Here is a 12644-nt window from a genome sequence, read left to right as displayed (position 1 = left end):
GCTAGATTCTTCAAAAAGGTATTCTCTCTGGGAATTAGCTAGGTTCAACAGTACAACTCTATGGTAGCTTCCAAGGGTTGCACAGAATTGATTGTAGAACCTAGCAAATTCATAGACTATTTTTCCTGTACACATCTATTACTAAGCAAGTAATGACAAATACATACACAGAGAGGGTGGGAGGTGGCAGATATCTAATGAAAACCTTCCACATAGATCTGTATTTCTGTTGGGGGGGGGGGCGGGCAGGCAGAGTAACAAGTGAGGAATGTCTTATTTTCATATTATGGATCTTTACTCTTGTGCTGCTTCTGTTGGGCATTTACGAAAAAGTTTTATTTATGCCAGTGGGAAGGGAAAGAAAAGTATTCAATTAAAACTGGAGAAAACAATTAATGTATTCAAGAGGTAATCTACTGATTTGTGGGTCCTGAATATGAACCTCCCACACTTATTAGACCATTTTATCTATTCTTTCATAGTGTGGATTGCTGAAGAATTCCTTCTTCGGCAATCCCCACCATGAAGAAATAGGTAAATTGTGACGAGACAGACCTTTTCATTAGTAGATTGCCGATGCTACCTATGCATACCCTGTATGTCACAGTATGAAAATACTCTATGAAGGCTGCTGCCTCCAATATCAGTAGAGCAGTGGATCAGTTCTAGTTCCAGTATGAATTTTAAGGGGAATTCAAATATATGGCAATGTTAGTCTGGAATGCTTTAATATTTTAGAGATTAACTGAGAAAATTAAGTTGACATTGACAGCACGAGCTTTTATTCTCAATCTCCAGGATACTGTGTGATCTTCATTCAAATTTTAAAGAGTTATCCAAGATGCTAAAATGTTTCGAGGACAACATTCAGCATCTCAGATAACCCTTAAGTCTGGAATAAAACACAGAGTAGATTTCCCAATGGGGTCACTAGCCTCCACGGAGAATCTTCCATACCGCTTGAATTCCAGAGTGAATACATTATTTGAGAAGGAGTATTGCCTATGTATGACAGAATTAGAAGATTGAATGTGTTAAAATACCAGTCTCTCTTTCTTTGTTGCCCCCATATACCCATGCAAACATTGTGTTTTTGAAGGATCACAGCAGCAAGCCTGGGAAGGGAACAACAGAACTTCGTTCCATTTCTCCTGTGAGTAGATTCATACATCTGGGCCTGTTAGCTACTCATACGTTGCTAGAATTTATCTGACTAAAGCTAGATTGGAGCTCTTATCTTCTTGGCTATTTGTTAGTAAATGTCTCATTTCAGTTAGCTATGGCTGACCAGCATAGTTTCTTCTGCACTTAACTGTCCCCTGCAGAAAACAACAAAACAAGAAGCTAATGTAGGAGTAACTATCTTCTCATTCTCATTCTTTATCTTCACTGTACAGCTGCATAGACATGGAGAATGAGCTCTTATTTCATCTGCTGAGACATAATAATGCAAACATTTCTTTATTATGGTCCCAACATTGTGGAATGTTTTACCTAGAAAAGTCCAGCTCAGCTTGTCTTGCCAGGCCTTATAGAAAGCTAGAAGAACTTGCAGACTCAGTGGCAAATCTGGCTCCACTATGAAATAACCACAACAGTCAGATATTTTGAATAAAAGCAGACCAATAGGAGGAGGAAGAATGAGATTAAGCTCCAGGCCACCTGAGGATGGAGAATTAGGAGGGATCATTTTATCTCTATACTTACCTAAATGTAGGGAGTCCTTTGCCTAGGCTTCTCTTGTCCTGCACAGCAGTCAGTGGTCTTCTTTCCCATTGACTAGTATTGTATATCCTTCTAAAGCCCCTTTTCCTAGCTCTGTTACATGGGAGATCAGTTCAGCCAAATAAGGGATTTTATCTAGAACCTTCTAAAAGTGCAAAGCACTTGCTTTTACTAGACTATGACCTTCCTTGGTAAGGAGTAAATACCTTCCCATCAAACTGTCACAAATAGGACTGCCTATCAGGGTCAAAATAACTTTGATTTGATAAGCCATTTTTCAGGAACCATGTTTTAGAGAAACTAATGGTCTCTCAGCCTAGAAGATATTTTTCATATCTTTGTAGATTGCCAGCAGTGCTGTTGGGAAAGAAGCCTTCACAAGCCTTTTTGGTGCCACCGCAGAAACCCTCTCCACTTCCACAACTACCCATGTAACCAAGGTAAAATCTGGACAGACATAGCATAGTTAGACACTTCCACAATTTAAGGAGTGTGTGCTAATGAAGGCCATTTAATGTGAATGATGAGGCAAGATGGCTTGAAAGCATTCTACACAAGAATAAGAACCATGGCCAAGCTGACCTATTAATTATGTATGGTGTGTATAGTTGCAAAATAGACAAACTAATATCATATTGAGCAGTTTCTATTTGGTATGGGTGTGGGTGTTTGTTTTTAAGAAATCGGTGTGATAAACCTCACAGAGTTTCTGTGGCTAAATGATTCAAAAGATAACTTCCACATTGGAAGTCCTATATACTGAAACCATGGTACTTTCTTTGTTCCAGACTGTGAAAGGAGGCTTTTCAGAAACCAGAATAGAAAAGCGAATCATCATAACCGGAGATGAAGATGTGGACCAAGACCAGGTAAAAATTTTAGTCCATATGATGCTGCCAGAACTTTTAGGACATTCTTAAGATTATTTCAGTCTTTGTAGCCATTGAAAAGTTTAGAAAGTTATCTATATACAGAGACAGATTCTGGTTGAAATAAGGGACACCCAAATTTGTATTGTTATGTAATAGACTCCTAGCACTGATTGCCCTTACAATATGTCAACATGCTGTCAAAATAACTCAAGAAAAAAGAGGTTTGTAAGCATTGGGCTTCAAGCTGGCAATATTTATATTATCCACTGTGATGTATTTGCACATGGGGATATATAACAACCAGTTTTGACAGGTCTATTCATAAATGGAAAATCTTTTGCAAGAGTAAACTTTCTCTAACCGTGAATGTGACCTCAATAAAATTATGTTTTATTATTTCCACAGGCCCTTTCATTATATGCTTAAGTAAGCTATTATTCAGCCTAATATGTTTTCTTTCCATAGGCCTTGGCTCTGGCAATCAAGGAGGCAAAACTGCAGCACCCTGACATGCTGGTAACCAAAGCTGTAGTATATAGAGAAACAGATCCATCTCCAGAGGAAAGGGACAAGAAGCCTCAGGTAGGTATAGATGGAAGAAGACACACTGAAAGATTCACAAGTGAAACAACATAATGTAGCTGAGTTCAATTAATGATAGGAACTAATTAATTCAAATCAATTAGATTTGTCAATAAAATTAAAAACTTCCCAGTGAAAAAGGTCAATTTAACTGAATTATATTTGTAACTAAAGAAGTTGGCCTAAACTGGAAGTACATTGACGTCAACTTAATTCCAGAATTCAGATCCCAAGTTATTCATTAACAAAGAGTCAATGTTAAAGAGTCACACGATTTTACAGCTGGTTTTACTAGCTGCTTTCTTACTCAAAACTCAAATCCCCATGAATTTTTGCAGTACTGAAATTGTAATATGTAAATATTAGACATTTGTTACACAGCATCACACAGAGCAAAGGGCTACAGCAAATAGTCATGGATAATGTTAGGCAATATTGGAGAGTGCACCCTAGACCACTATCTAGAATCCCCTAAAATATATAGTATTTTGCCTCACTTGCACTACTGACAGTGTTAATTTAACTGCATTTATTCATATCATATCTGCTTATACTATTGCAATACAGGTGCCCTATAAAATTGACATGCAAATCATTTGTATTGCCATAGATTTTAAAAAGAGATTGCATTTACTGATTTACTTATTTTTATACACTTGTGCAGGAATCTTGACCTTCGTGTTTCTAGAAGTTGGCATCTCTATTTTAACATTGGAGTAAAGAAGGCCTTTATGCTGGATTCCTCAATGAGACATAGAACGTCCTGGCTGCCAGAATAATGTTGAGAGACAAAAAAAATTAAAATAAAATAAAAAGGAATAGCAAATATATTATATATTATATATACAGGAAACAAAATGCATCCTTGCACTGCTGCTATATGCTGGAGATGAATTATAAACAGCAACGTTAGCAACAAACAAAACCAACCACCTCTTCAAATAAAGTGAAGAATTGACTGGACTGATCTAAAAGAAAAATTCAGATCCCATGGTGATAATATTATTAACAAAACAAAACAAAACACACAGTTCTGCATGTTACATTTAAAGGAAACATAACTCATTTGTTGCACACTGAATGGAAAAGCAAAAAATGCTTTGCAACAAAGCAAGAAACCAACAAGCAGAAAATGAGCAGAAATACAAAAATGATTCCCTGCGTAAGAAAGAATCAAAAACCATTCACCTGTATAATTCTTGTTTAATTATTTTCTGGTTAGGGATGTGTGGTGATCACCCTTTTTCTTCACCCAGTGCTACTTCTGTTTCTTCATCTTTTTTGTTCTGTTGTTCTCCTAATCTGTCCTTCCTTTTTCTTAACCTTCTCCCCTCTTACTTCATCCAGTCCCTTTTTCTGCTGAAGATAATGATGGCTGGATTTCACTTAAAGCAAAATGATACGTCTGTGATTTCTCATTGATCAAAATGCAGCCTGTAGAGGTTCCATATGGATGTGCTTTTAAGTTATGTATATTATATATAACTGGGGTGGGTGGGGAATGATATTAAAACAAATTAAACAGTGCTGATAAGTATGACAATGACATTTTTACATTATAATTATTTGACTGTGGTTAATGTATTAAGAGACTCTTAGATCATGTCAATATCTTGTGAAAACAGAGTAAGGAAAAAATCACTAACTTCCTTTAGGGGTTGTATTTGTCACTCACCCGACCCACTGTGTTGGAAAAAGGACTGGCATAGTGACAAAACAGTGTTCATAATTGGTTGGTAGATGATATTACAGCATTTGTCAACACATGGAGGGAGTCAAGGAAGACAGAGTGGATCAGTGTTACTGCAGCCCACAGTTAGTCACTACAATGTGCCATTTAATCATTTTTCCTTCATCTTCTAGCTCAGAAAACTATGGTCACCCTGGAGAAAACAGATGAGATTGTTTCATGATTCACAGCCTTTCAGTATCTAGAAATGCTTGATCTCTCAGAGATAAGGTTTTGGCTGCAGTAAAATTATTAGGTCCCGTGAGTTGGTTCTTCAGAATATCAAAATTCAGTCCCAAAATGAATAGGCTTCCCAGAAACTTCAATAATCCATTTTAGTACTGTATCATAAATGGGTGTGGTAGTTCTCTAAAAGATGTGTCTACACTGAACAAGGTGGTCCACCGGGTGTCTTGCTGTGTGCATGTTAGATTGACTGCATTTTGCCAGGTTGCTGTTAGATTCTAGAAAAGTGGGGATTCAAGATGAACAGCACTATTTCCCTCTAAGTATGACCCTTCTATATCTTTCTATATATATACATAAAGTAAAATTAATGGTCAAGTGACTCATGGTTTCTTGAAAGTGTATCCATCCAGATTCCAACAAGGTGTGAAGTTCGGAAGGACAGGATAGTGAATACCAGCAGGGTATATAATCCTTACAAAGAAGAAAGGTGTTACGTCTGATAGAACCCAGAATTTGAAAGTTTCCCTTTGTTGCTTTTCATGAATTGCCATCATTCAACAGATGTTAGAGCAATTGTAGAATATACAGAGGATAAAACCCAATGAACCTGTTCTCAAGTGGGACAACAAAGTGACTCTAGATGCTACAGAAGGGCCAACAAACCCTATGTCATACTTGTCTTTGCCACCGTTCTTCAACACATGCAATACTTCAAGAAAGGCATCCAACTAGTGCCTGTCATTGGAATCTACAGATCTGCTGAAGAAAGGGCCTGCTTGAATACAGTCATTGCAATGAATATATCCCATTTACTAAGCAGTTTGCCACTGTATGAAGGACTTGATAATTCGTCTTTCCAGTTCTCCACTAGTATTGCTTCCTAAAACTGGATCTGCTTCTGGCATGCAGGCATGTCCTCAGTAAGCACTGAAAGCATAAAACAATCTTATGCTATAGGAGTAATTTCCAGTTCATGCTTCTCTTCCCAAATTTTATCAGATTTATTATTCATTTTCCACATCTCCTCCTGCTTTTCAAAAGCATGTAATGTCCCAAAACCAAAAAGCAAAGGTACAGAACATATACATGTGAACCCTAAATCATTATTTAAGGATGAAAATAAAACCTTTTCCATTAAAAAATCCATAAGGATTTGGAGGACATCATTATGATAGGTATTGTGGCTGACAATATTATATCCCTTCCCAAGCTTGGATTTTCAATTTGGATTTCAACATAAAATTGGATCAGAAGTCTTTCTTGAGCAGCTAAATTGAAAGTGTGATAACCACTTGTGCTGGCATACATTTAGGTGAGCATAACACTAAAATCTGTGGAGGTGAACGTGCGCAAGTTTGTAATCCAACTTTGGGCAAGCAAAGGAAAGCTAAGATAGACTTGCTTTTTTGGATTTCTTCCACAGCTTTTCTGGTGGGTAGTCATTAACAAAAACTAGTTTTTGTTCACCTAGAAAGATGTGGCTTATATATAGATACCTATATAAATATATACAAATATATATATTTATGATTTTTGGTAGTGTTGAAGCCATGCACAATTTTTAAAATCATGGTTTCTTCTCATTTGGATCATCACTGTTGCCACCATCTGATACAGTTGGTCACTCTTTTTCTCTTCCTTTTGGGGAAACCTTTCTTCTTAAATGGGGGTGGGAGATGCCACTGCTTGTTTGCAACAAATCCTGCAAGTTGATTCCAAAAACTGGCCTGCAACTGCATGAATAAATAATTCATATTTCTTTTCTTCTTATTATTTGAGAAGCACCTTACCAACCTACTGCAATGCTCTGTCATTCCTTCACTAATTCCTCTGTCCTCTTCCCCCTCCTCGTTCCTATTTTTGTCCCCCACCCCTTTCAATCATATCCCTCTTTCAGTGCTTGGTGGTGTATGCGTGTGTGCTCACTGTTCTTGTATTCAATAAAAGTGAAATAAATGTGTTTGATGCTTAACCACTTTGTGGCTTTCACTGACTTTTCTCTTAGGAAGGAGGGCAGTGGAATCTAAGGACCTGACAATCAGTACCTTACATGCAGATATGAGTGTTATCACAGTTAGAATCCAGATGTCTGTCATCAACATCTAAATAGAAGATGACTCTGTGTAAATGGATGTAGACCTGTAAAGAGCTATAGGGATAGTAATGACAGGCATCCAGATTCTAAGTCACTGTAGGAAAGCTTTGTCCTGCCCTATTTGTCTGTATTCATGTATTAAGTCCATGGCTTTTTAGCACTCATTTCAGAACTCATTTTTTTTCTCCATCATTATCCTTTTGTCCTCAACTGCTCTTGATCAATCTTCCACTGTCATTTCCATTTGTTTGTCCTATTTCAAGATGCCAGTACAGATACATCAACAAAATCCTGCCATTCCGATTCCTTCCTCATCGGAGAGTTGAGTATGTAGCTGGCAAAGTTATACCTCAGGGTTTTTAAGTAGAGACTGTTTTGCCAAGCCTACAACTAAAAAAGAAAAATCTGGGGAAAATAAAGGCATACATAAAAGCAGGAATTAATGGGAAAGGTTGCACTTGTAGAGTGATCCTGGCTTCCCTTTGTTTTTGATCTTCAAAAAATATACTGTATACATTTGACTCAACAACAAATTTGCATTTCTTCACCAGGCTGACCTCTGCACCATGCCCTCTTTTTCTGCTCTTTTTTAAATAGTCATCAGACAATTACATGCTTAAACAATAGATTACCTGATAGTTTAAAAAACCTGTTTTTTTAATGGAACAACTGCTGTGGGGATTGTGTGTTGTGGTATAATAGGCATTCAGCTAATCAGTGCTCTGTGTAGCTGCTTCTGAATATGCTATCGGAACGTTGTCTTCTTGAGCTTGACTTTCCACAAAATCTTACCTATGTGACACAAGAGCAGATGCATCTGTCAAGAGAGGGGTTTCAAAGAAGTAGTCCTGTTAGTCTCTTGCAGATGGTATGGAAGAGTAATATGGCAGCACCTTTAATGTTAACTGGTCTTTATTTTAGCATGAGCTTTCCTGGCTTTAAAACCATTTCTTCAGTATAGACTAAATGAAAAGAAAACCAATAAAATCTTAAGGTTACTATATATCTTGCTTCTCCTCTCCACCCCTTCTCTCTTTTTCTAGAAAATAGACATGAATCTTGTTATTTCTGTACACCTCCCAGCTTAAAATTTGGTCTTCTGCAGCCAAATCTGGAATGGGAAATTTTTAAAATTCTGAACTTAAACATCAGTTACCAGCACAGCATATTTATCACAAGATTTATATAGAATGCTTTCTTCTTCTGTCTGTTACTTGCATCTTTTCATGCTATTGCTGGATGTTTCTATACCCAAGAGTAGGGGTGTCAAACTCATTTTCACTGAAGGCCACATCAGCCTTAGGATTGCCTTCAAAGGGCTGTTTGCTGTATAAATTGTAAGACTGTGTAAATGTAACTATGTTGCCTAGCACTGAAAGTTTAATGGGCCACATAAAGTGATATGGTGGGGTGGATTCGGCTTACAGGCCTTGGATTTGCAATTCTAAATGCATTTTCTGAGATGAGAGGTTCACTGAAGTCAAAAGAAACCATAATATCCCATCGCAAAGAAGATACAGGATGAGGTTTTAAAAGCTTTCCTTTGCCTGATACATTCTCGAATGTTTTCCTGATTCAATGCTTCTTTTTCAACCAAATTAGATCTCCCAAACTGTCATGTTCTCTGTGTTCAATCATATGAAGCAAAAATGGCATGTTCTTGGAATTCTACTTGCAATCCTTGAAAATAACAGATTGGCAATTATTTATAAATGTTTGTTAACTTGCATTCATACTATGACTGAGGCTCACAAAGATACTGTAGACAGATAGATGGATGGATGGATAGATAGATAGATAGATAGATAGATAGATAGATAGATAGATAGATAGAAAATAGGATGGCTACAATAACCAGATTCTACAAGAAAAAAGACAGGTAAGTGAAAGTAGAAACACACCAGCCTAAAAATTCAAGAAATATGTGCATTTGATGGATTTTTTTGTGTTTCCATGATCAAAATGTTTATCCTGTTATGCTTGCTAAGGATTTGTATCTAGTTTCACAAAGGTAAAGAACTACTAGTTTTGTGCAGACAAAGAACTGCTTTGCACAAAAGTGTATTTTGCACAAATTGAACAAAACATTTTGTACCTTGAAAGCAAGATACCACTTTCCAAGAGGGCTGGAAAATACCAAATGTACTGTCCCACCACGCTAAGACCAACCATCTTGACTTAAATATTGGCCATACTGAGATTGCTTCACATTCCTACTACCATGCAACCCTCATGACAAACCATTGTACATAATGTGGTCTTTTGAGAAAAGGCCTCAGTTTAGCTTTACTTAGATTACATTCTGTAGAAAAATATTTTAAAGAGAAAGTGTGAGAGAGAGATCTGAACTTATGGACAGAAGAAATACATGCAAACATTTGTACTGGTGTGAGAAAACTCACGAAGAAAAGTCCAAGGTTTCCTGTAGGATAAATTTCTCCTTGCAGGAACCAGGATTACAAACTCTTGTCTGCTGGAGGAGAACCAGAACATAATATCTTGGGCTCTCAAGGTGTGAGCTAAGCCTGTTGTACTTCTCCAGGGAAGCATAGGGGATCACTTGAAGTGCTGTTATTTACCTTTTAATCATGGGATCTCATATAAGCTTCAGAGAAAGACTAGGGCTTCTAAGCAGAGGTCTGTATAACAACAAAAATGGAGACGGAACCTAGTCAGAGAACAGAAGTAATAAACAGTAATACTCTCAATGAATTATCTGCCCTGTACAGTTGCATATTCATAGCTACTAAAATGGATCTGAATGCCTTGTAGCACATAGAGGAAAAAAACATTTATCGGCACAGATAAACCTCATGCACAGGCCTGTTTATTTTACCCCACTCAGAAACCACTTTCTCATGGGGTGTATCTACACAGTAGTGTTAATGCAGTTTGACATCACTTCAGCTGCCATGGCTCAATGCTATGGAACCCTGGAATTTGTAGTTTGGTGAGGCACCCGCACTCTTGGGCAGAGGCCAAAGACATTGTAAAACCATAACTCTCACGATTTTATAGCATTGAGTCATAATGGCTAAATCCAAGTTATAGCAGCTAACTGCTAGGCCTGGGTAACAACGCAAAAATTTGTTTCTAAAATCGTTTTGTAATTGGGTTTTTTTTTTGTTTCGATATTTAAAATAATTACAAAATTTTCCAAAAAAAAAGTTCGGTATTTACGAAATTTCGTAAATATTTACAAAACATTTTGTAAAGATGGCGCCCTTTTTTTTCAATATTTTAAAAATATTTTTTAAATTTAATTATTAATTTAGTAGAATAGGGAGGAGAAATTAAAATTATTATTAAGGAGGGAAGGCAGGCACTCACTCTGGCGGGCCCTCTAATCAAGGTGGTCAGTTGAAACATTCACACCTCGCTCCAGCAGACAAGAGTCCTTTGTCCCACCCTGGTCATTATTCCACATAAATATAAACCCTTATAAATATAGACCTCACTACCTCTGAGGATGCTTGCCATAGATGCAGGCAAAACGTCAGGAGAGAATGCCTCGCTCGCCCCTCTCGCTCGCCGCTCGCTCGCCCCTCTCGCTCGCCCCGCTCGCTCGCCCCTCTCACTCGCCATAGATGCAGGCGAAAAGTCAGGAGAAAATGCCTCTAGGCCATGGCCATATGGCCTGAAAAAACCTACAACAACCCAATCAGGGACATCACCTCTCAACAAAAGATTGCTCCAGGCACTGCCAGGCCATCAAATGCTAATCAAGGTCGTCAGTTGAAACATTCACACCTCGCTCCAGCAGACAAGAGTCCTTTGTCCCACCCTGGTCATTATTCCACATAAATATAAACCCATATAAATATAGACCTCACTACCTCTGAGGATGCTTGCCATAGATGCAGGCAAAACGTCAGGAGAGAATGCCTCGCTCGCCCCTCTCGCTCGCCGCTCGCTCGCCCCTCTCGCTCGCCATAGATGCAGGCGAAAAGTCAGGAGAAAATGCCTCTAGGCCATGGCCATATGGCCTGAAAAAACCTACAACAACCCAATCAGGGACATCACCTCTCAACAAAAGATTGCTCCAGGCACTGCCAGGCCATCAAATGCTAATCAAGGTGGTCAGTTGAAACATTCACACCTCGCTCCAGCAGACAAGAGTCCTTTGTCCCACCCTGGTCATTATTCCACATAAATATAAACCCTTATAAATATAGACCTCACTACCTCTGAGGATGCTTGCTATAGATGCAGGCAAAACGTCAGGAGAGAATGCCTCGCTCGCCCCTCTCGCTTGCCGCTTGCTCGCCCCTCTCGCTCGCCCCTCTCGCTCGCCCCGCTCGCTCGCCGCTCGCTCGCCCCTCTCGCTCGCCATAGATGCAGGCGAAAAGTCAGGAGAAAATGCCTCTAGGCCATGGCCATATAGCCTGAAAAAACCCACAACTCAGAGAGGAGAGCTCCCAGCAAGCATCGGCAGGCGGCCATCTTACGTATTTCCGAAATGGACGGAAATACAAAATTTTTTGGCGCCTGCCGTTTCGATATTTAAAAACACTTCCAGGTTAAAAAAAAAGTTTTGTAATCGTTTCGTAATTCAAAAAATAACGAATTTTTTAACGAATTACGAATTAACGAAACGAATTGACCAGCCCTACTAACTGCAACTGCAAGAGAAATTATACTGGAGAAATTATAATGTTTAGCCGGTATTGCACCACCTAACATCCACTGGGAAGCAGCAGTCAGTAATGAAAGTATCAAGGTATTGACATCTCCGGCCTATCCTCCGTTTGGATATTTATTTATTTATTTAGAACATTTATACCCCGTCCTTCTCAACCTCCAAAGGACTCAGTACGGCTTCCAACAGGCAACTATTCGATGCCAACACAATATAATAAGGGTTGTTGTAGGTTTTTTCGGACTATATGGCCATGTTCTAGAGGCATTCTCTCCTGACGTTTTGCCTACATCTATGGCAAGCATCCTCAGAGGTAGGATGCTACCTAACAGCTGGTAAACTAGCTGGGATTTCCGGAAGTTGTAGGCCAAAACACCTGGGGACCCACAGGTTGAGAACCACTGCTCTAGAACATGGCCATATAGCCCCAAAAAACCTACAACAACCCAGTGATTCCGGCCATGAAAGCATTCAACAATACAATATAATAACATAATAATAATAATAATAATAATAATAATAATCTTTATACCCCGCCACCATCTCCCCAACGGGGACTCGGAGCGGCTTACATGGGGCCAAGCCCGAACAACAAACTGCAATATAAAAATACACATTGCAGTAAAATAAACAACATAACATTAAAATATAAAAAACATCAAAACATATAAAACAATATATACAGAACATAGAAAACCAAACATAATGACAGACATAACATAAAATACAATTGTTGTTGTTGTTCATTCGTTCAGTCGTCTCCGACTCTTCGTGACCTCATGGACCAGCCCACGCCAGAGCTCCCTGTCGGCC

The 12644-nt window shown here is 38.6% G+C and overlaps 1 protein-coding gene across 19 annotated transcripts in view; it reads left to right on the top strand.

Moving 5' to 3' along the window:
• The window catches only part of EPB41L1 (erythrocyte membrane protein band 4.1 like 1), a 229573-nt gene extending 222504 nt beyond the window's left edge, over positions 1-7069 (top strand). For all 19 annotated transcript variants that reach the window (XM_060772294.2, XM_060772296.2, XM_060772295.2 and 16 more), the window contains 5 exons: positions 1100-1153; positions 2070-2165; positions 2514-2594; positions 3063-3179; positions 3844-7069. In XM_060772294.2, coding sequence (XP_060628277.2) covers positions 1100-1153; positions 2070-2165; positions 2514-2594; positions 3063-3179; positions 3844-3852 — 357 coding nt within the window. In that variant the 3' untranslated portion in view covers positions 3853-7069. The remainder of the gene's footprint in view (positions 1-1099; positions 1154-2069; positions 2166-2513; positions 2595-3062; positions 3180-3843) is intronic.
• Positions 7070-12644: the final 5575 nt, after the last annotated feature.

This window comes from Anolis sagrei, chromosome 4, assembly GCF_037176765.1.
Source record: "Anolis sagrei isolate rAnoSag1 chromosome 4, rAnoSag1.mat, whole genome shotgun sequence".
In the NCBI taxonomy this organism is placed as follows: Eukaryota; Metazoa; Chordata; class Lepidosauria; order Squamata; family Dactyloidae; genus Anolis; species Anolis sagrei.
This window is presented reverse-complemented; position numbering and strand designations above follow the sequence as displayed.